Below are 24,925 nucleotides of genomic sequence, written 5' to 3' on the forward strand. Positions count from 1 at the left end.
CTTGTTTGGCACAGGCCATGTAACAAACACCACTGTCCAAATTGATACTGCTGTTAGTCTTTTTCTTCTTCATCTCAACTGTTAAAACAAACTCAACAGGGATCAACAATGTGATGTGGTTTAACCGAGTCATCTGTCCTAACTTTTAAGTATCTCTCTTACACTTAAATCCTAAATGAATTACCTGAGACTTAATTTGAACTTTTTCTACCTTCTAAGCAATGACAATAAGAATGAAATGAGACTAATATGTAGCAGATGAAGTTTTCGCAATGTGGAATCAAAACTCTTTACTTTCTCCTTGTTGAGCCACTAGGGGGAGCTCTTGGCGAGCTTTTATTTCATTTTCTGTTTGTGAAGACCTGAAAGAATGAATGGAAAAGGACAACTTAATCCAGGCATGGTAGAGATTCAATTACAAAATCAAAGTAGAATCAAGCATTAATAATCATTAATCAATGTAACTTATCTTATAAATAGTGGTATTTTGAAGTCAGTAGTATTAAAAAATATTTTCCCAGACAGATTTCTTGTTCTTTAAAAGACACAGTGTCCCAGGTTACTGTATGTAGTAAACCGGCAGCTATGAGAAAACGCAGCAAACCTCCATGCGAGCCATCAATATGTTATGTCAAGAATTGGCCAAGAATTCACGCTGTCCCATCCCACCCTGCAAATCTAGTTAACCAGGTTTCTCTTAATCCCTTACCCCCATTAAGGAAACTGGCTTTCTGGTTTGGACCACGAAATCAGGTTACAACAGGAAGCCAACAGCAACCGGGTTATTTGCGCACTCAAAAACTCACCTCAAGGAAGAAGTGATGGGGCCGTCATGCCACAACCCTGTTGTCACGACCCTGTTGTCATGGACTTATTCTCCAGTATCCAATTTTCAGTTTAGCTGTGGAGAAAATTAAACGCATGAAGATGGAAGTAACCTTTAAGGAACACTGATAAAAGGTCTTCTGAAGGTCATTTTGTGGAAGTAAAAGTTGACTCACAGAACCTTTAGAGAACAATCCCTTGAGGTTCCCAAGGGTCACACTGTGGACATTGGAGGTAATCTTCAGGAAGCATTCAAAGAAAGTTCCTTGAGGGTTCTTTAAATGCCACCCAGTGAAAATTATGAAAGTTGACAACAGACTTCATAGAACCTTTACAGAGTTTCCCCTGAAGGTTTCCAGGTTTTAATACTATGATTGTTGCCTTCTGGAACCTTCAGGCAAATATCCCCCCAAAATTCCTTAAGAGTAACACTGAATGTTTAAAGCAGGACTTCAAGGAACCTTCAGACAACATTCTTTTAATGTTCAAGGAAAGCTTTGAGGAACTTTCCTCAACGCTTCCCAAAGAGTCACATCATGGAGTAGTTAATCTTCAGGGAACCTTTAGTAAATGTTCTTTGAAGGTCATAAAATAAAAAGTACAACATTTGACGTCGGCTCTCACGGAACCTCAAGAGGTAGTAAGGGAGCATTTTGCGAAGGTTCTCAAAGTGTCATATTGTGAATATCACCTATAGCCTCCAATTAAAATTCCTTGAAGTCAGTAAAAAGGTTACACTCTGAATTTTAAAGCTAATCTTTTGTGAAACTCTAGGTAATGTACCCAAATGAGGAACTTAATCTTTAAAGAGTCTTGGGTATCCTCTGTGGAGATTATGTGTGGTGTGAAAGTTCACATTTCCCCCTCCAGGTACCTTTGGAGAGTGTTCCCTAAAGGTCCCCAGGCTGCAGGAACTTTTGGGGAACATTCTGTGAAGGTTTAGAAAGGGTCCAACTGTAAATGTTGAAACTAACCTTCAGTAAAGTTTCATGGAATGTATCTCAAAAGTTTCTGAAATATCACATCTTGGATTTTGCACTGTGAAAGTTGACGGTGTCAGGGAACCTTTAGGGAGCATCATTCCATCAGTGTTGCAGCTGCCTTCTGGAAACCTTTAGGAATGTTCCCTGAAGGTGCCCAGAAAGTCATAAAGTGTTGAAGCTAATCTTCTTAGGGCATCTAGGAAATGTCCTCTAAATGTCCCTGTAAATATTAATGCTAATTGTCAAAGAACTTTACCTAAGACTGCAATGAAATCAAACAATGAATATTGCAATTAACATACTTTCTGATTTAGGAATTTTCCTTGAAGGTTATTTTTGAAACCTTTGAACATTCCCTGGAGGTTTGTGAAGGGAAACATCATGAATGTTGCTTAACTTACGTTCAAGTTACTTAGAGAGAGGATTCCTGAAAGATTCTTCAAAGGTCACACGGTAGTTGCTGAATGTAACCTTCAGTGAACCTCCCCTGTGTTCAAAAGGGTTTCAAACACAGTAAATCACAGAGAAACTTCCACTTAGGTTCTTCGTGTAAGGAACTTTTCAAAAACAGCAGCTGACTGTTCCTGGCCAATGTTCAATGTGAAGAACATTGTAGAGCTTGTAAGTTATCTTTGTCTTCCAGTTGTTGGCTGCTGTTTCCCCTAATATTTAAACACTGACTGTCAAATTTCTTCACATTTACTTCATCAGCTATTAAATTACCACACTGAAATATTTGCTGGGCAACATTCCTCTGTCATGAGGAAAGTTAAAGAACATTTCACTCCTTAATCATAAATCATTGTGTTAATGTTGATGATTTCAATGCGTAGATACATGGATTGATGTTAGTTATAAGTTAAATATTTAATACATATGTCAACCTATAAGAAATACTGGTATTTACTCCTGACATTTCTACTCTGAAACATCAGAATTTGTTTGCAATATCTCTGTTTCGGTATCACCTGACCACGCTGATGTTCTGATGGGCAGCTGAAGTGCGTGTGTGGAATCTTTCTCCATTACTTTCTCCACAGACTCTTTATAAATGGGTTAATGAGCTTCCCGCCGCCACGTGACCCTCGGGTTATATAATATATAGGTCAGCACGTTTCTCGCTGGCACGTGCAGCCTTCTTTCTTACGTAAAGTCTCGTGCAAAGGTCTCGAATAACACTATGTAGGTGAGCGCCGAAGATCGTCGATACTAGTAATGACCTATCACTTCTCATATATATCTGATCCTTTGTCCTACAAAACTCCTCAAAGTAAATGTTTTTCCTAAACCACACAATAGTCTACTTCTGTTTTCCCGCCTCCCCCTCAATTACCCTTCATGTTTTAGAATTTGCTATATAAAATCAGTTTTCCATTTGTTTTAGAATTTGTTCAAAAGAAATCATCTAAATGCTCCAGCAAAAAGCCCTTAAGTTTATCAGGCTTACTATAAAACACTAAATAAATCAATTTACAAAGTACTCATATTCAATGCAACCCCTAGAGAACCTTCCAAATGTTCCTTGTGGCTCAAAGGTTGTGTTTGATTGTCTCCAGACCACAGCAGGGTTTAAATCAGACCAAGCTCTGCTATTTAATCTTTGTTATTTGCTGCCGTGCACATTGTTTTGCGTACTTCCCCATTTAAAGACCTAAAACCTCCATATTAAAACTTTTTAACACATTTAACTCTTGTGTAACTGTGGGGTCATGTGGTGGCACAGGGGCACCATGTATTGAGGCCTTGGTCCTCGTGGTGGTGGTCGCAGGTTTGATTCCCAGCCTGGTGACATGCTGCATGTCTTCCCCCTCTCTCATTACCCTCCTTCCTGTTGAACTACCTTCAAATAAAGGCCACTAGAGCCAACAAAAAAAACAACCTCCTGTGTAACTGTGTTTCTGGATTTGCTAAAGCACACAAACAGATGAAAAAAAATTACTTTTACAGCCTACCTTGCCTGGATACAATCTTAGATTGAGACTATTGAGAGGTAAAATTATTATAATCCAACAGACTGTCAAAAACATTTTATATGTGAAATAATTAAGTAATGTATCAATGTTTGAAATGAAATGAAGACATACTTAAGTGCAGTATTGCAAATATAGATGGTGAATTAAAAGTTGAATCCATTAATGTTAAAGATGTATGTAATTATTTCAGAATCTATTTAGTTAAAATATGCTACAATTTATCATTGAATAATTAAAACTGTTGCTATGGCTCATTAAATGGATCCTAACATTTGGGTGGTTAATCTGCCTCATGCCTATCAGGTGAATTTGTAAACTGTACTCTAGCTCCATATGTTGCTTTTGAAATAACTACTTCTTCCTTTATGAGCAGCCTTTAAGCATATCAAAAAATTAGACTTATTACACTCTAAAAATGACAAAATGACAGCCTCTTAGTAGCTTCGGCAAGCATCTTTACTTTTTTTTTTTCTTTTATTAAGCAGGTTGAATTGCACATTTCTGACCAAAAAAGGTACCCTAGCACATCATCGTCTGAACAGGTGAATATCTTCACTTCATCAGGGAAGAAGATTAGGGCCACGGAAATTTGGATTTCAGAATTCAGATTGGTTTTCCTCATTGTTCTGACTTTCATCCTCTAAGAAAAAACACTTCTGAGAGTAAAGTCAAAATTCTAGGGGGGGGAAGCCAATTTTTTCAGTGCCCTTAATCCTCTTCCGAAGTCAATTGTTCAAAAGTATCCAAAACTGTAATTGTGAAACAAATACTTTCTGTCATTACACTGGCATTTAGTAAAATAAATATTTTTTACAATCTTAAATGACCAGGGATAGGAATGGTTTAGTTTGACAAAAAAAAAAAAAATACATAATTTATAATGTAGAATGTTTTGGATGAAAATTGATTTGAAAAAAGAAACAGAGTGAGACCTCACTTCTCTCGTTGCTCAGAAAGGAAGGGAGCGAGAAAGCTTGCAGCGGTGTCAGATGGGTGACGCGCTCCGGGCTCTTATTGAGGTCACCGAAACGTGTACTACACGGGGAGGGGAAGAGGAAATCTTCCCTCTGCGCTGTCGTAAGTGACCTGGCTCTATTCGGCATGAATCAAAAATTAATTTATCAGCACTGCCGCACGCTCACTGCACAATTCCTGTCAGGCCATTTAATTGTCCTTCAAATTGATTACCTGTCATACGAAACTGCAGTCAGAGTTGTATTTTGTTCAGCTTAATCGTACAATAATAACTACTGGCATAAACTTTGTCGTTTTTCTGTGACTGGCTCTATTAAATTACATTTGCAAAAAAATATATATCTTCAGAACGTTGCAGCTTTTTCGATTGTGGACCTGAATGAACCATAGAGGTAGCTAATGGAGGACAAGACCGGCGTGAACTCTCTCCTCCTTTCCCCGTCCGCTATTGAAAATGGGTGTTCCTCTCTCACACATCCCTCACGTTTCTACCCCCACCACACCCCACTCCACTCCACTCCACTCACATCGTTCTGTGTAAAGAAAAAAAAAGGAACTACGCGCGGAGGAGGAGAAGGGTGATGGAGGGGGGGAGGGGGGTTGAAAAAATGAAGTCAATTATACAACACCCCGGCTATCTGAAGCTCCCTCCTTCCCACCGTCTCTTTTATGCATTACACCACAACAGCTGGTGTCTCAACATGCGCGGCGGCTCTCCGTAGCCTTCACCCGGAGCACCGGTTCCAGTCCGCAGGCATGTCAACCGGGGGCTCCGACAGCACGGCGGACAAACCGGCAGGTAAGCCCTTATGCTCTGGTTGTCAGTACTTTACTTTGAATTGATGCTACAGTTATTTTTTGTTGAACTCCTGCTTCACCTTATTTCCTATTTCTAGCGAAAAACATATTTAAATTGAGATACATAATATGTAAAAAGTCTGTTTTGACTCTTTTATTGTTTAGAGTAATTCAGCTACTTGTCAGTGAGGTTTAGTGTCCCTCTTGGTGTCAGGGTTTAGCCACAGTAGCTTTCCGTATGAAATTAACGCTGCTGAACTATATTGTTGAGTTATCTAGTCGCGCGCTCCACGTACTTTGCTTCATTCAATGTCCGACCAACCGCAAGCTTTCGCATGAAGCGCCTTTGTTGGCTCTTCACCAGGCAACGCCGCTATGACGAAATATATAGCACCTCCCAAGTTTTACAATTTAAATCATTGTTATATTTCTATCTTTATCCTCGAAGCTGGCGGTCAGCCTTTCTTTATGTTTGACCCGACCGTCACCAAGAAGAACTGCCCCGACAAGAGCTTAGCTACTCTGCGTCACGTGTTTCCACGAGATACTGTTTCTCTCTCAGGCTCCCTCCAGAAAGTGGGTCAGTAGATCAGTAGAGCAGCGCTGCCTTCACCGTGCAGCAGGGGGAGGCAGCTTGGTTCCTGCGGTGGCCGAGAGCCGCTGAATAGGTCCAGGGAAGAGTGCAGGAATGTGAAGCATGAAAAGACTCAAGAAAGTCCCACAATACTTACAGGCATAGGAATGCCCCTCGAAAAATGGGGTTTGATCAATTTATACGTGACGTTCTGACAACGCAAAACTCATTTCGGTATAGGTCATATGAAAACTCAACAGCAGTGTTTAAATGCAGCCTGTCATTAAAATACATAGTGACTTTTCCTCAATAAATGAAATGTGCTTGTAAATGAACAGTTCCAAAAATTAAGATCTGTGGAGTTCTGTTTATTTCAGGCATATTCGAAATAAACAGTTGTAAGTTGAAAATATTCTACCTACCCTACATTTACGACAGAACAACTCAAATGTCTGCAAATTAAGACTTAAATAGGCAAAAATAATTAAATAAGCTGAACTCCCTTGTATGTCCTGCACGAAAAAAGCATGTATGATTGTTTTTTAACGCGCGCACCATGTGCATATGGGCTGTTGTCTTCAACGCAGTTGTCTTGGGATTGATCCCCTTTGCTCCATGTTTTCCATTTCTCTCTCCTTCCTTTGTCTTGTCCAATTGCTGTGTAAAGCAGTGTTTTTAAGAAACTAATGCCTAAAAACACTGTGCTTATTTTTAATATTTTAATTAAGTAACTTAACATTTTTAGGTGCATTTCCCCTACATATCCTTGTTCAAACATTTAAACTTCACCCGCAATTAAACTGTGAATATATACAGCGCATTGCCAAAGTCTGAACACCACCCTGAACTTTTTCATTAAAGTTGTAATTTGGTTGTATCTTGGGCATAAATAAGGTTCACTGGTGTTAGTTTCCGTAATAGTCTTGCATGTTGTGCAAAAGCAGCTCCGGCATCACGGATATCAAATCATGACCTCAAACTCTGCTGGAGAATAAAGAGTCATCCGAGTCTCGCAGCATGTTTACAATGACCTTAAAACAGATCTGGCTCTGGAATTGCTGCCTCAGTTCCTGGATACATAGATAGCAGCTCTAAGAATAACTCAAACTCTTCCTGATGTTTCACCAGAACCTTGTTCTTCTTAACAGAAGTGAGTGTAAAAGTCAGCTAAATATCAGTCTTGATCCATATTTTTTGTTGTTTAAAAAAAAAACAAAAAACTTTAGACTTGTAGGATTTGTAGAAGCTAATTTTCTTCAATGCAGCCGTCCAGGGTTTCCTAACTTCCTAACTTTGGAGCAATTGATGTATTTTTCTCTCTTTTTTTACCCATTTTCTGTCTGAATAGAGCAAATGAACGTCTTTTGGACTGAAAAAACCCCCAACAACTTTGGCTGCTTTTGTCACTCATTTTACATGGAATCCTTAAATGTTAATATTATCAAAAGTTTGTCAAATTATTATTCAGGAATAATAACAAATATTAAACAGATCTGGCATTAGGAAATGGTAATGATTTCAAATTAGAACGTGTTTTATTTATAGCAAAAAGCCAAAAAAAAATACTCAATTTTTTAAGCCTTAACAACAACTTAACAAGAACTCAAACAAATTGTTTAACAGAAAAAACGTAATTACTAAAAAACAAAGCAGACTCAACTACTGGCTGATCAAACTGGTTTGATCTGCAAGCTAAGTGCCAAATATCTAAAGGTTATCTAAACGCAGAGAGCTTATTAGTTTACTGGTTATCTTTAATTAGCAATAATCAAACATCAAGCTAAATACGTCAGCAACGCATAAATGAAAGAAAACATTCAATATCTACGCTACCTCCATGACAGAACGCTGCTTATTGTTTCATGCTTAGCACTTCCTGTGTACAATGCCTCGCAAAATTCTTCAACCAAGAGAACCTTTCACATGTTGCGTGCAGTTAAATATATATATATATATAATATATATATATTTTTTTTTTTTAACAAAGAAGACTTTTAAGATTTTAATATGCAATGTGAAAAAATTCAATCACTATGAATACATTTACGACCAAATAATTGAAGGAAAAAATTAGGTCATATGTAGAAAGCATCCAATGTGTTTTTTTCTCCATCCCTCAAATTAAAGGGCAGATTTTTCACAAATTTTTAGTGTGTGATTATACTGTAATGAAATAATTGTAACCCTTTTTAACTGTGCTTATATTCACATTTTCTCATGCACATTTGGAGCATCGTGTTGAAGGTTGAAACACATTTGCAGAGTAAGTTCTGATGCCTTATTTACACACACATGCCATTTAACAGCCCAAGCCTGCACAGCTCGAGGTTTATAACAGTCACACGTAGCATGAAAATAACGCTTTATGTAGCTTGGTTGATTTCTCTCCAAACTACTATATGGAAACATGCCTGATTCACATGTTCTTTTTTGCAACATGTTAAAATTTCAGTCAAAATTGGCATGACAATTGGATGGAATCATGTCTGCTGGCCCATTTTAAGGGTTTGACGTAAAGTATCAATTAAGAACGACTGATAAATTCACCTTAAGTTAAGATTTTTTATGATTTCTTAGAATGGAGGAATTGCATAATGAACTGGTGTAAATTGTGTCCTTTAGACCTGAAACAGTTTTTTGTCCTCTTCTTGCCTATTTTATTAATTTCTAAGCACTTTCTGTAAAGATCATGATCACTTTGTGGACAGAAAATGGAAAAACAAGCATTCAAAATCCAAAAACATGCCTGACTACAAAGTACTACAATATTAAGCTATACCATGTTCTGTATTTCTGCTATAGCTTGGCTGTGTGCTTGAAGCTATAGATGTTATAATTCAACAGCTTCAAGAAAACTCATGAGTTTTTCTGAAGAATATCCTGACCTAAACTGGAGACTATTTCTACTCATGACTGGGTCTCTTTATCTCTTTATCTGCAGGGACCTTATGTAAGTTTGTTTGTGAATTAGCATAAATAAGTGAATTAAAGACACGTGCAGCCAGTTGTCAAGCAGCTTGGGCAATTTTCCAAGGTCTTTTGATTCTAAAGTGAGTTGATGCATTGTGTTAAAAAGGGATTTTTTCCCCCCCTCTGTGAATCATTTAAACCCAAATCAGGTCGTTTATTGTCCACCAACAAATTCTCTCAAGGTATTCAAGTGGAATTAAACAGAAAATTGTGCTTCCGCCTCATCCCTTCGCTTAAATTAAATTAACATCCTAATTTCCACCTCCTGAATGTAAAAAAAATTACAGTTTGCATTTGTTCTAGTTGATTTGTTTGCAAAATAAACAAGTAAACGTCGGTTGTGTAATTCGCCCTGCAGGGGCCTCTCCAGGCCCCTGCAGGGCCTGGAGAGGCCAGGCCCTGCAGGCCTGGCCTCTCCACAGTGATCCTGTCACCGCTGGTGTGACTCAGTGTTTCCCATATATGTTCGTTCAAAGCATGAAACCTTCAACAACCTTAGCTGAATGACACAAAGGTGGTAAAACCACCTGATGAAGGACGCAGTGTGCTGTGCTGGATCAGCTGCAGAGATCCATGGTGGGTGGAGGAGAGAGCTGGTGTTTCCACTAGTGCATCAGTGACCCACTAAACGGCACCGGAAAGATTAAAGAAAATATGTCAGTGAAATTCAGTTTTTTCCCCGCTGCTGGTTTAAATCTTCCTGTGTACTCCCAGGTGTCATTTAAGCCAGAGAGGGGTCACTATGACATGTATTTTACGTTTAGTTCATAATTAATAAATTTTTATTCAGATTGCTGCTCTGAAGCAATTACTTAGCCCTTTCACAGTCTTAAGAGACATGGTCAATTGGACTCCGCAAGCTGTTTACCGTGTGTGATGCCTATCGGGTTGCACTGACCTCATGTTTGCTTTTACGAGGCTTTGTATGTGTGTGTGTGTGCGTGCGTGTGTGTGTGTTGTGTGTTGTGTGTGCATGCGTGTGGTTGTTACTGCAGAATCTGTCCTGAAAGCACAATCTGTACCATGAGCTAATTTGCACTTGTGTGAAAAGAAATATTTCCAGGAAGGGTATGTTTTTATTGCTTTTTCCTTTTTGTGTGACAATGTAATCATAAAAATAGAATATGATTTAAGGGGAATAACAAGAAATAAAGAAAGTCGACTTAACCGCAAGACTGCTTCTGAAAAAAAAATCAAGTAAATTTACGTACAACAATTAAATCTAAGGAAAAGTAGGCTAATAAAGTAATTTTTCATTAGCACATGGTATATAGTATTGTTCAGTCCAATAACACTTTTAGTTATTTTCATAAAACGTGATTATTGTAAAAATAAAGTTGTTTTTTTTGTCCGTGATGAGTCCACCAGAGGTTGCTTTGATGGTAGCTACTAGCTAACAGTCCAGTGGGTCCAATCTTCTGCTTATAATCTGTTAACTAAATTATGACAATTATTATTCATGTTAATATGATTTGATTCGTTAAGAGAATATCAACATTGTCTAGGAAAGAAGGTTCTCTTAGAACAAATTTTAAGGCAATTTTAATTTATATAAATAAATATGTTACACTTTGTTGATGCACATTTTAAGAATTATCTGAAATTATTTCTTAAGCGCAAATGAGTTGACCGTACGATCTTGCTTCCAGAACAGATTGTTTCGGGAACTGTCAGTCTGACGGGACACTCTGCTTCCTCGCTGGAGGATTAAACTCAAAAAGAAGGCAATCTACTTAAATCACCTAATACATTACAATTAGCCATGAAAAATCCAGTCAATAATTCAACCGAGGTGCTATGTTGGTCAGTCGCAGTCAGCTATCTCATTATAAAGTGTTCCTCACGTGCAGGTTTTATTTTTTGTAAATGGATGTCACAATTTAAAGAATTCACCCGAGAGTTGTAAGTAGGTCAGCGTTCCAGCGGTTATACAAGGATTAGGCAAGACACAGAACAAACCTTATTTACGCACACGTGCCATTTAACAGCCCAAACCTGCACAGCTCGAGGTTTTGAATGGCAGCGTTCAGTCGGCACGTCACAGTTCGCCTGGAAACGGATGACTCCAGAGCAAGACTGAGGCCAAGCAGATAAGTTTGAGTGTTTTGAGAAAGTAATGTGTCTGGAAGCTGAAGGATAAAAGAGTGAGGGGAAATGGTAGGATTCTTGAGAAGTTAGCTTTTTTAAAGTAAAATACAGCTGGAGGGAGATGGGTAATAAACATGAGCGGGTTTTCGAAGACAATTTACCCTAAATTTTCACAAGTAGTGAGTCACCCAATCATTTCCATAGATTGGGTATTATTTACAGCACTCGGGCTCGATCTGCTTCTACACAAATTTATGACAGAGCGGGACGTTCTCAAGCATCGCAATTTCACAACTGGACTGTGCAATGAGTCCAGTTGGAGAGCTTGGACAGTTTGTTGGTATAGGTTTCTATGGCTAAAAGTTGCATCCAAACCTTACCTCATCAAATTCAAAGTATTGGATTTAGCAATGCAAAGCACACCACCAGTGGATTCTAGAGCAGTTCTCTGGAGTGGTTACCGTATTTTTCGCACTATAAGGCGCACCTAAAAACCTTCAATTTCCTCAGAAGCCGACAGTGCGCCTTTTAATCCGGTGCCCTTTTATATATGGACTAATATTGAGCCACAACAGGTCTAGCAACTAGGGTAAGCAGCCGCCGACTTCATTTTTGCCCTTAGAAGAATAAGCGTGCGGTGCATGCTGCGATAGTTGTAAGAAGGTTGGTTCGTAATCTATTAATAAAGTTTGACTGACCTATCTACCTGCCGACCGTCTAGAATCAGGTCGTCTGCAGGTCATTTAGCACCACGTTCTCCACGAACATGCTGTGTGCGAACGGAGAAGGGTGACCATCGTCCTGCCACCCTACAGCCCAGTCGCGGAAGGCTCTCCTAGCCAACCGGAGTCGGACTGTTTTGTTAACATTCCCTTTTGTGCAGCTCCATCTAGTGGATGGATAACGTAACTCCAGCCTCTACTGTAGCGTCTCTACTTTTATGCGCCTTATAATGCGAAAAAAGTATATGAAAAAAGTTTTAAAATAGGCCATTCATTGAAGGCGCGCCTTATAATCCAGTGCGCCTTATAGTACGAAAAATACTATAATCAATTTTCTCTGTTTGGCACTCCATTGGGCAAGTCTGGATTTGGCAGTTGCCAGGAGAACGGCACTTGCCTGACTACAATGTGTTAAGTTGTTTATTTAATTGAAGAGATTAGTAACTGCAGGGCGCCGTTGCTTGAAGACAGTAACACTACTGTTTCCTCTGAACGACGAGACTCAGAAGTTCTCAAACCAGAACATCTCCTCTCCACACTTGCACCTGACGTCCTGTCTGTCAACACCAGTAACACGACCAGTTTCAGGGTCAGCACTGGTGGAGAACAACATGCTGAAGGAACAAATTTGACTCTGTACCCAGAACAAGCACACAGCTTTTGCTTTCGGAAACTAGAGACCAGACATCTTCTAGAAGTGATATGTGCATCTCATCTCAATTTACTCAACAATGCCCACAGCATGTCTTTAGGGACACCGTCATAAGCTGCTACAAACCCATGTGAACTGGAAAATCAAACTGAACAGTTGGTCTTAACTAACTTTCAAGCACCCTTGAATAAACCTCAATAGGAACCACAGCAGGCAAAATACTGTACCTCATTTTTTTCTGCTTTATTTTTTCTTGACATCCAAGAGTCGGCTGGCATGAGAGACCGCTATGGTTAGTAGGACACAACAATGTTTAAATATGTGATACCGGAAAAGTTTTTTCCCAATGAATGTCAAGACACAAGGTCTTCCATCAGACTATTGTCCAAAGTTCCCAACTGTTTCTATTTGCGTTTTGCGTCCTGCTGTTACCCTGATACCGTGTCACAACCTGGGCCCTTTTTGGGCTCCAGGCTGCAGTGTTCACTTGCAGCTACATCCGTGTCCTGCTTGTCCTCACATATTAGATCGAGCTGCAGAAGAGGAGGAGGGGCCAATCCAAGCAGGATCCACGATGCCATCTGTCGAGCTGCCAAGGAAACGGAAAGGGGAGGTGGAGGAGAGGCCAGACACCCGTGTACAGTAAGAGCGGGTGTTGTCTAAGGCAATAAACAACCTTGGTGTCGTTTTACTCATATGTGGTATCATAAACGTGACACTGTCCAATGGACAAATTGTCCCTGTGGAGTATTAAATGACTCGCATCGTCTCTGATCTCACAGGCAAAGCCTCAACTGCAACTTGGAGGATGACCTCAGCAGGTACACACGACCTTCAGGTTATATATGCTGATTATGGATGATACATCAAGTTTGATTTTGATCATTTCATTTGTAGATCTGAGGGAGAGGATCAGCAAGCCAAAATGAAATGCTTCAGGTGAATCTCTATTCATGTCTGGATCATCTGAGTAGTTAAGAAACTTTTGACGTCAAAGGTTCTTCACTGAATTTATTACTTTATTTTACAATCATCAAAATTTAGATAGTAAAAATGGAAATATGTACCTACAGGGAGCCTCACCGACAGATTGAAAAACGACGGAGGGACAAAATGAACAACCTGATTGATGAGCTTTCCGCCATGATTCCTGCGTGCCAGCCCATGGCAAGAAAACTTGACAAGCTAACTGTTCTTCGGAAAGCTGTACAACACCTGAAAGCCCTCAAAGGTACTTCATAACCGTTCGCACTGCTGTTGAAAATGTGGGTAAAGATGGTCTAAAAGTGGATTCTGTTTGGTTTCAGCTGGGGCGAGTGGTGCCTTTGCCGATGCCAAGCACAAGCCTTCCATCCTGCCTCACGATGACCTTCGGCACCTTCTGCTCAGGGTAAAATTCTAAAAGCTAAATTGTTTGATTTGATTATTGGAAAGTCTTGGTGCAATTTACAAGGACAGCACATGAAGTCACCCACTTCTTATCAGCTCTTAAAACTAGGTATCTAGATAACGTGAGATCAGCTGCCCCTTGAATGACTCCACTTAAGCAACGGGACAGATGGCCTTACACTTATCCACCCATCCGTTTTCTTGCACCCTGGGGTTCACCCTGGACAGGTCGCCAGTCTGTCGCAGGACAGGCCTTACACTTAATTTTGGAATATTTTTGAAAACTGCTTAGTTCATTTTATAACTAAGCATTTTTGCCTGTAAAGTACCTTAGTTTAAACAAACCCACATCACCAACCCTCCACCACTGTGTTTGATAGTTTTCATTAGGAGTTTGTGTTTGCTATGTCCAGATATCTGCACTTTGGTCTTCTCTGTCCAAGTTACATTGCTAAATTACAACTATCAATTTTTCAGCAGAAATTTTAAAACCAAAATTTGTTCTGTTCCTTTCAGAGTTTATGTTTTCTCCTGGCAAGTTTATTAAAACATTCAGTTCAACTATACTTAGCTTCAAAACAGCAACTTGGGATGCATTCACAGAAACCCTGTTTTCCCAAACTTTAGTTTGTTTGCCTAGAAAGTCAGATTTGTTTGGGGAGGTTTGAATGTTCACATAATCTTTGATGTGGATAAGCAAACTCTTGTCTAGGTTCAATAGAAGCGAACTCTGGTGTGTTTCCAGAGCTTATGTGAATGCAAAGCGGACAGGAGAGCGATCCAAAGCCAGAGAGCAGCCTAAAAAGCAGGGGATTCTGGGTATATGCAACCAAAACAAACTCTTGAGTCTAGCACTAGATGGAGAAATTCCTTGCAGTGTTTTGCCAAAGACAAATCCTACAACAGCTAAAATCTAATGCCACTTCATTTTGTTTGCATTTTGGGATGAAGGAAGTTACTCTTAGTGTCTTCTTCACAGGTTTTTGTGTTGGTTTTTTCTTTGGTTATTGTGGTTTTCTGTGGTTACAGCAGGTTAAACATGTTTTTCAATGGGTTTGGTTTGTTTGACACAGTGCAGTGTGAAAGTGAACCGCAGCAGCTGAAAATGTAACAGATGTTGCAATTTTGGTCTTCAATTAAACAGCCAAGACATGAGTTGTTGCTTTTTCAGTCATGTCTTGCATATCACTAAACCCTCACCATAACCAGATTATTTTCAATAGTGGTGCAGCAGAGTTGTACCTCACTCCATAAGTTCTTCCCACTTGCATCATACCCCTTCCATTGTCTTACAACGTTAGCAGTTTCACCCTTTGAACTTTAAAAGCTTGACACATCTGTTCTCACACTCCTCAGAACAGGGAGCCCATATGTTATAGCTTGGATTTACTAAAGCCAGTCTTCCCAGTCTGGGATTATGGCTTCGGTCACATGCCTCAACTGTAGCCTAAACTTTCCCACAACATGTCCACTTCCTCTTTTTTTTTTTTTTACCGGCTTTTTATTTCTCAATATTCTTGGTGTCTTCATGTCAAGGCAGCAGATGGCTTCCTGCTAGTTGTAAGGTGCGATCGGGCGAAGATCCTGTTCATCTCAGAGTCTGTCTCCAAGATCCTTAACTTCAGCAAGGTTTGTTCGGTCTATACTGCACAGTTTGTTGTCAGTATTTATGCTTGATTAAAAAAAATTAAAATAAACAAAACTAGAATTTTGATGAAGTCTTGACACAAATGAGAATTTACACTGAGCCCATGAAAATGCAGTGGTCAGCTGTACCATGCAAAAATATTTATAGCATTGGAAGTTTTGCCATTAATTTATGTTGTTCTATCCCACAAATTCCCAATAAAATATGTTTGTAGTTATAACGTGAAAAATGTGAAAATTCAAAGATCATGCAAACTTTTACAATCTGTTTCAAACCTTGAATAATCTTTGATTTGGAGTTAGACTCACTCAACCGTTAAAACAAAGCCTAAACTCTATCGTACTTTAAATTGAATATGTACTGATTAAATGCTGAATGACTCGCACCATAAGTTTTACAAATTGAAGTCAGTAAAATCATCAATACATGCGTTTCTCTTCCAGTTGGAGCTGACCGGCCAGAGTTTGTTCGATTTCATCCACCCCAAAGACATCCACAAGGTGAAGGAACAGCTCTCGTCCTCAGAGATGCCCCCCCAGCAGCGCCTCGTCGACGCCTCCAGTAAGACTGCAGGCGAAATCGAACTAGAGCAAACCAGACGGGAATCCGGTGCTTTGTGTCAGAACTTGTGGTTTTCTCTGTGCAGCGGGGGTTCAGGTCCAGGCCGAAGCCCCGGCCAGGCCGTCCCACTTGGCCACCGGAGCCAGGCGTTCCTTCTTCTGCCGCATGAAGCACAGTCGGGTCACAGGGAAGCACGAAGGCAAGCACTCGCTGCCCGCCGCTTCTAAGAAGAAAGGTGAATTCCAGTTTGTCAGATTCTGAAATGGCCGTTCTGCTGCACGCCTGCACCGCATTGCTCTTTTTGGTGGTGAGTCAGGGTCTAAACAGGAACAGAAGTCTTTGGTTCATACAGGTGAAAAAAAGGATGTGGTGAGGTTCTGTCAGAGTGGTTAGAGGTAGTAGTACTTCGTGATCCTGCTATTAACCAATTTATTGTTTGGATTAAATGTTCATAAACTGCCTGAAGTAAGAGTTAGTAAAGTTTGAGGAACTAGATAAAAATATAGGATCCATCAGTTCATAAACAAAGGAAGAAACAACCAATATTCTTCAGTCAAAACTTATTTTGTTCCACTTTTGTGAGTGACTCTAAATATTAAAAAATGTTTTTATTTGTCTCTTTTCACTAAAAATAAAAAGAGGCAATTTAAAAGACAAAAAGTTGGTCTGCGTAACAACAAACAAGTGAAGTGGTCCAGGATCTGCTGAAATGACATGACTCGAGGTCTGGCGCCATCTTGTGGTACAACTTGCTCACTACATTGGGGAATCGGTAACCTTCCAGGTGCCTCATGCTTTTAGTTTGCGCTGCAGCTTAAAATGTTGTGTGCATCTGTACTCAACCCCAGTCCTTCATACAACAACGTTTTACTGCCTTTACAGCTGCATTTTGTCTCTATCAGCTTTGCACATGTGGAGGATTCTTTTTGTTTTTAATTCACCAATTAGTTCATGCAAAACAAGCATTGTACACTAGCAAAAAGAGGCACGGATCTACAAAATAACCAATTAAATATAACCAACACCAAAAACAAACAAAAATGGGAACAAATTAAAACGGATCTAGGACAAAGACAAAAATGTAATTGTTTAACATATGTGGGTTCATTTTTTCTTCTTTTCATCTTCATTTTTTGATTTTTTAAAATTATTATTATTATTTATTATTATTATTTTTTTTACATTTCTTGCATTAAATAATCTTCCTGTGTGGTTTGGGTTGTTCTACTGAAAGGTGAACTTCCACTAACTCTATCTCAGCCTCCACCAGGTGTTCAAACCCTCTGAGGTAACCTAACCCTGCTTTAAGCATCTCTGTTCCTTTTTTTGATGCCGCTTAAGAACCAACATTCTCCAACAAACAAACATAAACTCCCACTAAAACACGTCGAGCGTCGTCGCCTCACGCGTTGTTTCTGCCTGCAGAGACCTACAGGTACTGCACCCTCCACTGCACCGGATACATGCGGACCTGGCCGAGCGGCCAGCTGGACCCGGAGGGCGACGCCGTCGACAAGGAGATGCCCAGCCTGAACTGCCTGGTGACGGTGTGCCGCCTCCACCCCCACGTCTCCCACCAGCCCCTTAACGACGTTAACGTCAAGGCCACCGAGTTCGTAACCCGCTGTGCAATCGACGGCAAGTTCACTTTTGTAGATCAACAGTGAGTTTCCACTTTCTAACTACGTCCATCCGCACCATTGATCTTGTCCTCCCCCCCATACCCCCTAAAAACTCCTGCACCACCACCACCCTTGCCATCGGTTACGGGTTTGCTCTGAAGCCACGGTTCGGCTGAGAAAGGAATGGCAGAGGCTTGTTGTGGCGTCGATTCCTCTGTCAGTGGAGATAATCCTTTCTGTCTTTGCCGTTGTTTCTCAGAAGAAGCTGTGCATCTTGATGGCATCACATGACAATCTCTTCTCACTTTTTTGGGAAGTAATTACACAACACCAATAACGTAAAGTGATTCAAGTTTATCCAATTTCTGGTGTGAAATGTTGAGGCTGCTATTCAGCTTTTGCTAGAATGCATTTTATTGGACACAATCTTGGGAGGTGGTAGGAAAGACAGAGAATGGCTGAATAGTTAAACTCCACCCTTTCTGTTTCCTACACAGAGCCACGACAGTCATCGGTTATTTGCCGCAGGAAGTTCTTGGCACCTCCTGTTACGAGTACTTCCACCAGGACGACCTGCAGCACATGGCGCGGAAGCACCGGCAAGGTGATGGAGCAAACTGTAATCGTAGAAAACCCTAACTTTCAACACCTGGAGGAAGGTTTTCACGCGTCATTTAGAAGTCCTTAGAAGTTCTTTTTGATGAAGTCCAATGTCTTGTGCAGTTCTTCGAAGCAAAGAGAAGATCGAGACCCAGTGCTACAAGTTCAAAACAAAACACGGCCCCTATGTTACACTCCAAAGCCAGTGGTTTAGCTTCACCAATCCGTGGACCAAAGAAGTCGAGTTCATCGTCTCTTCGAACAGGGTTATCTCGTAAGTGTGTTTTCCCGCTCAGATTGGGTTCGTGTTTCATGCATTATATCTGCAAGCTGCAATGCTGCTCTGCACCAACAGGGGGCCTGGTCACACAAAAGACGAAAACGAGGCTGGCAGCTCGAAATCGACTCAGGGTGAGGTTTTCATTCAAAACTGTAAAATCAAGATGTTTTCTTGATCTTGCCTTTCACACTTGAATAAAACCATTTATAGTTTTTCCATCCCTTCCCAAAAGCAGGAAGCTTTGAGTAGATATACTTCATAAAATTAAGTGAAAACATTCCAGGGAAATGAACACTTAATTCTTTGAGGTTTTGCTTTAACAGAAGAAGCACAGCAAATCCCAGAGATTCCTGGCCTCTCCACTGGTGTGGGCACCATGATCTACGCAGCCAGCATAGGGACCCAGATCGCAAACGAACTGAGCGACACATACAGGTAAATGATATGTATGATATGTGAGAAATAAGTCAAATATTTTTAAAACTAGCATGAGAATAATTGGACGGTACCATTAAAAAAGTCCAAACAAGTCATACAAACAAGCAATAAGCCATGTAGAAAGACATGAAGACTGTTGTGACAGAAAATCACACGAAAGGCAGATTTAGGGTGCATTCACACAGTCATGTTTAGTCCGCTTTAATCGAACTCCAGTCTGGTTGTCTGTGTGCTTGGGGAAGTCTGAATACGTAATCAAACTCTGATGCGAACCAAAAAAAAGCTAAATCTGGTCCACCGCCTACAAACCTCAGTCTTGGTTCAGTTGATGTGAAATCTGGTACTGTTCAAATGCATGTGTGAACACCAAGGATTGTAGACCGCTCCAACAGCAGGAAGCGGACTACAGCGCAGGGCATTCTGGGTAAATACAATGAAAACAAATACACAAGTGTAAAACTAGTGGGAGAAATGGCTGATGGTAGTTCACTTGTGGAAAATAAATATAGTACGAATATAAAATGTTAGCGTACTTGAGCATGCTTGAACCCAGACTAATCATCAGTATGATTGAAGTATGTTATTTTGGAACAATGAATTTGGTGCTTAGTGTATTTTAACTGCAAATACATTTTTAGAAAATCACAGTTTGAAGTGTATTAAGTGTACTATCACATTTTTACAAATATATGCAAAGTGTAATTTATAAAGAATTATCCAAAGTATAATTTTACTAATATTTTTAATTGGAACTTAAAGTATATTTTAGAAAAAATATATTTTTGGAAAGTGTTCCAAAATATACTTGTGTCATTGCCTTCCACGGTTCTCAGTGCAGCGACACCACAGGCGAGGAGGAGAACAGGTTTTCCGATTGTTTTGGTTGGTTTGACACAGTGCAGTGTGAAAGTGAACCGCACTGAAAATGTAACAAATGTTGCAATTTTGGTCCCCAATCGAATAGCCCTAGACTAGACCTTCAACGTTTGAGTACCTTAAGCACACATCACCAGAGTTTTATGTCTATTTTTAACAGGGCAAACTCGTCCCCATCGAGTGGAGCTTCTAGTCCATTTGGTTCTGTCCAGGAGAAATGTCCACTCACCAGCAGGAGAGTAAGTTGCCTCACTGCTACTGAAGACCGTCAACCACAGTGTATTTCCAGACACTAACAGTTGGTCTGCTTTAACTTTGAGCTTTAAGGTGTTTCTGACTTTTGCAGACTCCCAGCAGAGAAGAGGAAGCAGGCAGCTCTTCAACCTCCCAGTCCCAGGCTGATTCCAGTAAGGAAGCTGCTGAAAGCAGTGGAGCTCCTGAGAGTGGAGGTAGTTTTAGTTTGTTGGCAACTTTCAAACACAGTACATCAAAATTGTGTGAAAATCAATGTTTGGTACTCCAATGGAAGGAAAATGGTACTTAATAGTTTAAACGGCCTGTTTTAAGTAATCGGGTAATCAGGCTAGCAACAATTAGCAGAATAAGCTAATATTTTATTTCTCAACATTGTATGCATTTAAACACAACTGCGAAGTTTTTGTCAGTAGATGTTGTTCAGTACTGATTTAAAAAATTCAGACCATTGAAAGTGGAAGTAAACTATTGTTATTAGTGAAACTATTGTTACTATTGCAAATATTGTTGTGTTTAGATGGGTGGCAGCCATGATTTGAAACTTGAGACGTATTAGTTTGTGTTCAAATGTAACACATTATGTATTAGCACCTAAATAAACCCAATAAAGCATGCAAGTACCTGCTTAAAAGTAAACGAGACAGGATTTAGGGACAATAACTTGCCTTGAAAACAAAGCCCTGAGTATTGCTGAAAGTTTTAGATGAGAGTTTCTGAAGTTCTTTCCTGTTCGCTGTCCCCCAGGTGAGCCGTCCCAGCTGGACCTGGATCTCCCAGGGCTCAGCAGCTTCAGCAGCGACGAGGCAGCCATGGCGGCCATCATGAACCTCCTGGAGACGGATGTGAACATGAGCCAATCGGGGGACTTTGAGGATTTACACTGGCCTTTCTAGAGGGAGCTCGGACTCTCAGCGCCCCCTCTAAAGTTCTTGTGCCCTTTTTTTTTTTTTTTTTTTGCCAAATGACACAAACCTGTGAACCGTTTAACAAACTGTTATCTGAAGACTTACCTGTCCTCAACCAAGTGAAGGCGCTGGACTTGTCCTAAAGGTCGCAACATGTCTTACTTGAGGACAGAATATTGTGACTGATCGTCTTGTTGGTTTCTTGGTTCTTGCTCGAAGCATGTTGAGGGTAAAGTGCCCCTGGAGCCAGTGGTGAGTCAGATCTTCCTCAGCGAGACCTTAGCACCTTAAGGGGGGTTTAGACCAACACATTCTACAGAAAACTAAAGGAACAAAGTATTTGCTCTGCTGCCATCAGTTACCAAGGTGGAAGAAGAAGAACGAGACTCCTGACGAATTCAGTGCTGCTATAGAAACTCCTCAAACTTTGAACAGCCGTGTATCCACCGGTACACGGTGAAAACGGTCATGTTTTCCATTACATGGATTATTGTCTTTCTTTTGTTGTTTTTATTTTCATTTTTAAAGCCCTATTTGCAAAAAAAACTGTCAAGTAAAAATGAGATAATTCTCTAAAAGGAGGTGTTTTGTCCAAACTTGTGTTCAGAGATTGTTGAAATAAGAATATTTATCCTACCAGCTCCCCTAGATTTTGGTGTTTAAAAAGTCAGAACCACCCAACTCAATCACCCACATGTGGTTTATTTTTAGTGATGCATAAAAATTCTGAAACTAATTTTGTTGTTATTCTAAAACGAGTAACAATAAAGCATCACAATAAACTCCAACGTTATTAGCACAGGACAGTCAATTATGGGTGCAAACCCAATCGACTAGAGTTGAGGTTCTTTTGTATATCTACCTTGCTTGTAGAAAAATATTCTGCCGCTTTTTATCAATTTTCTTTTCCATACTTTTTTCTCTCTCACTGATCAGGTAGGACACACACACCCTTACTACGCACTTGACACTGTAGCATACACGAATTGGCTACTACAATTTTTTTGGGGCATGTTGAAAGATTTTGCCACATTATTGACACGGCTCACAAAACCCCACATATAAATACTACATGTCCACTATTGCTACAAAAATAATGCGACTATGGCTCACAAATCTGTTACATTAACCCTTTTTATGCCACTGCGTATTGCGTGCTGTGCTATACAGACATCTCTATACTTGAAACTGAAAGTGAAACTGATGGCATGCCCAACTTTCTGATTGATTCATCTAATCATTTAGTTGTTATAATTATCTAAACATTCAGGAGCACACATAAAGCCTAAAGAAAACAAACTGAAAATGAGACGGTGACACAAGTGCAAAAAATAACGTCCCAATCCTGATACAGCCAGACACTGAACAACACACACTTGCTCCTAATAGACATGGACTATTCCACAATGGAAGCACATCAGAAGCAGCATACATTCCTGGATAATGGAGAGTATGGCTTTACAGCATCTTTTCAGTGTTCCCTGGACTTTGGGAAGAGAATCTGACCCACAGCAGCCCAGATCCCCCACCATATTCAACACCTGGCCTGAGGCGTTCCTCCACATGTTCACTCTTTGTAACAGAGACTTTGCCGTTGTCTCACCAAAACACGTGGTTTCAGTTAAGGTTAAGAGAAAAGCTTAGCAAACGCCACATGTTTACATTTGTGATGGTTGTGCAGAAAATGCTTTTATGTGACATCACTCCCACAACAACCAGTTGAAGTGTAAGTTGAATCCCATGGTGGTTTTGTAAGCTAGCTAGCCATTGGCTAGCTTACATAATAGGGTTGTTGTTTCATGTTATGTTTAAACCCACCGGGCGAAAAAATGTCATATTTTACTAATTAGAAGTTATAATCAAATTTAAAATACTTCAGTATTTATTTTAGAGGATTATTAGGAATTTCAATAACTTTGCCTGGAACGTAGATGTAAAGTTATATTTTTTGACATGGATCCCCCCCCACTAAATAAATATGTAAATTAAAGGCTCGGATATTCTAAATTCTTATTTGTGAGATTATGTAACTTCATTAAATAATTTATTTTATGACTTTTTACACATCTTTACCAATAAATCTTGGTGACACGATGAAGGCAGATGAACAATGACACAGCACAGAAAGTACTGTCATTTATTTATGCAACAAAGCCAAATTGTACCAGCTTTCTATAAAACATTTATACGTTTCTGTCAGTGGAATTTTAAGGGTAAGTAGAAGCCAGCTGCAGCAAAACAGTAACACATAGCTGTAACGTAATGATAAAAATAATATAACTAAAACACATTATCTCCAAATTCTATTGCAAAAAAATATTTATTATCAAATAATACATATTTTCATTTGAATCCTTTGGATTATAAGAAAATATGTAATACATTGTTTTATTCACACAGTTCTCATGTTCTCCACAGTCGGCCTGCTGAACGGTTCATTTCGTCTTTTTCTTGTCAGAAACTTTTCCATTTCTGGCTTGAGGATCAAAGCAGTTTGATCAATTTGACTGGCAACCAATCAGAAAATGAGCATCAGAAATAACATTTAAACACATTTTTAAGTTATATTTTAATCTAAACACAAATATTGAAAAACAAAACTAAAATTATGATGAAAAAATTCAGATAAAAAAAAAAAATTAAAATCCGGCATGCCCTCCCCTTATCTTCCCTCCAGCTTTCTGAGGGCCCCACAGCGCCCCCTAAAGGTCCCCCACTTTGAAAAACACTGAACTACTCTCACTCATATTTTCCAGTTCGCTTTCAGGCACAATTTTTACCTTTGCCATGTAAGCAAAAATATGTTGTTTTGTTTTTTGTTTTTTCTGTCAAGCACTCAGATGCTTTATGTGGTCAGCTTGTATATTTTCATGTGCCTTGTCTTGCAGATTGTTTTTATCTGTCATAAGATGCCGTTTGAATTCATATTTGCAAATAGGATTCCTGGGTTGGAAAATAGGCTAAATGTTTGTGAACAAGATGTAATAAGTTTTATTTTCCAACCAGCAAACAAACAGCAGTTGTGACACACTGGATCCTCAAATGTTGAAAATATGACGCTATTGCCTTGAAGACACATCGCTTGTGTTGTAAATCAACAGAAATGAAATTCTTCATCAATTCAAAAACAAAATCGATTCATGTTGTATGTTGGCATGTGTCATATAAATAGAGCACTAATGGATACTGGTCATATCCTGCGGTGAAAAGACGTGTTCTGATGTTTGTATGTTGTATTCAGATGGCTGGCAATGAACACTATGACAGTAAATGATAATTTTTCAGAATATTTAATTCACTCCAGTTTTATTTTCACACCAAAGGTTATTGTAAGACATTAGAGAGGAACCAAGCAAATTAAATTAATTGATTGTGGCGCAGTTGCCTTTATTCATCTCGTTGTCCTTTGTAGAAGCATTGCTTCCTATAAAAGGACATTTATTCATCTTGCCTTGCACAGATAGAACGGAGGGCCGACGATGAGACCAAACTTAGGGAATAGTCTTGATAATTAAAATCGAGTACACATCACATTGTTCATTGTTGAATGCTGGTAATACTCATAAAGGACAACAGGAAACATCACAAGGACTGGGAGGAAAGACATCACTGAAGCCAGCACCATCACAGCCAGCAAGTTACTTGTTGCCCGTCTCTTTGAGGAGGACACACCGTGGGCTTGGTTTTGGGCAGAACTTTTCAGCCATTGTGACCGGACCACACCCCAGAGGGAGGCAAGCATTATCAGGAAGAGACAGGATATGATGATAGACACAGGCACCATCATCCTA

The 24,925-nt window shown here is 39.7% G+C and overlaps 1 protein-coding gene and 1 long non-coding RNA gene across 3 annotated transcripts; one reads left to right on the forward strand and one right to left on the reverse strand.

Annotated features, from left to right (window-relative positions):
- Positions 1-28: 28 nt before the first annotated feature.
- On the reverse strand, positions 29-3,245 carry LOC103459654 (uncharacterized). The gene is made up of 4 exons (XR_532786.2): positions 2,777-3,245; positions 2,210-2,295; positions 807-901; positions 29-362 (listed from the first exon to the last, which is right to left on the reverse strand). It is a non-coding gene; the product is annotated as an uncharacterized LOC103459654 (long non-coding RNA).
- Positions 3,246-4,749: 1,504 nt separating this feature from the next.
- Positions 4,750-24,423, forward strand: LOC103459656 (basic helix-loop-helix ARNT-like protein 2). 2 transcript variants are annotated; one of them, XM_008401413.3, is made up of 18 exons: positions 4,750-4,858; positions 5,445-5,555; positions 13,088-13,202; positions 13,343-13,381; positions 13,458-13,499; positions 13,634-13,791; positions 13,868-13,950; positions 15,486-15,578; positions 16,041-16,158; positions 16,244-16,393; positions 17,584-17,821; positions 18,278-18,384; positions 18,504-18,654; positions 18,736-18,791; positions 18,984-19,095; positions 20,135-20,213; positions 20,321-20,423; positions 20,974-24,423. In XM_008401413.3, the coding sequence occupies exons 1-18, from the start codon at positions 4,771-4,773 to the stop codon at positions 21,120-21,122; spliced, it is 1,992 nt and encodes a 663-aa protein (XP_008399635.1). In that variant the 5' UTR covers positions 4,750-4,770; the 3' UTR covers positions 21,123-24,423. The 2 variants fall into 2 exon arrangements, with proteins under 2 accessions (XP_008399635.1, XP_081460109.1); XM_081603983.1 differs by lacking the exon at positions 4,750-4,858 and adding an exon at positions 8,360-8,391 and having other exon boundaries at positions 5,490-5,555.
- Positions 24,424-24,925: the final 502 nt, after the last annotated feature.

Source organism: Poecilia reticulata, chromosome 23 (genome assembly GCF_904066995.2).
Source record: "Poecilia reticulata chromosome 23, P_reticulata-male-v2, whole genome shotgun sequence".
Lineage (NCBI taxonomy): Eukaryota > Metazoa > Chordata > Actinopteri > Cyprinodontiformes > Poeciliidae > Poecilia > Poecilia reticulata.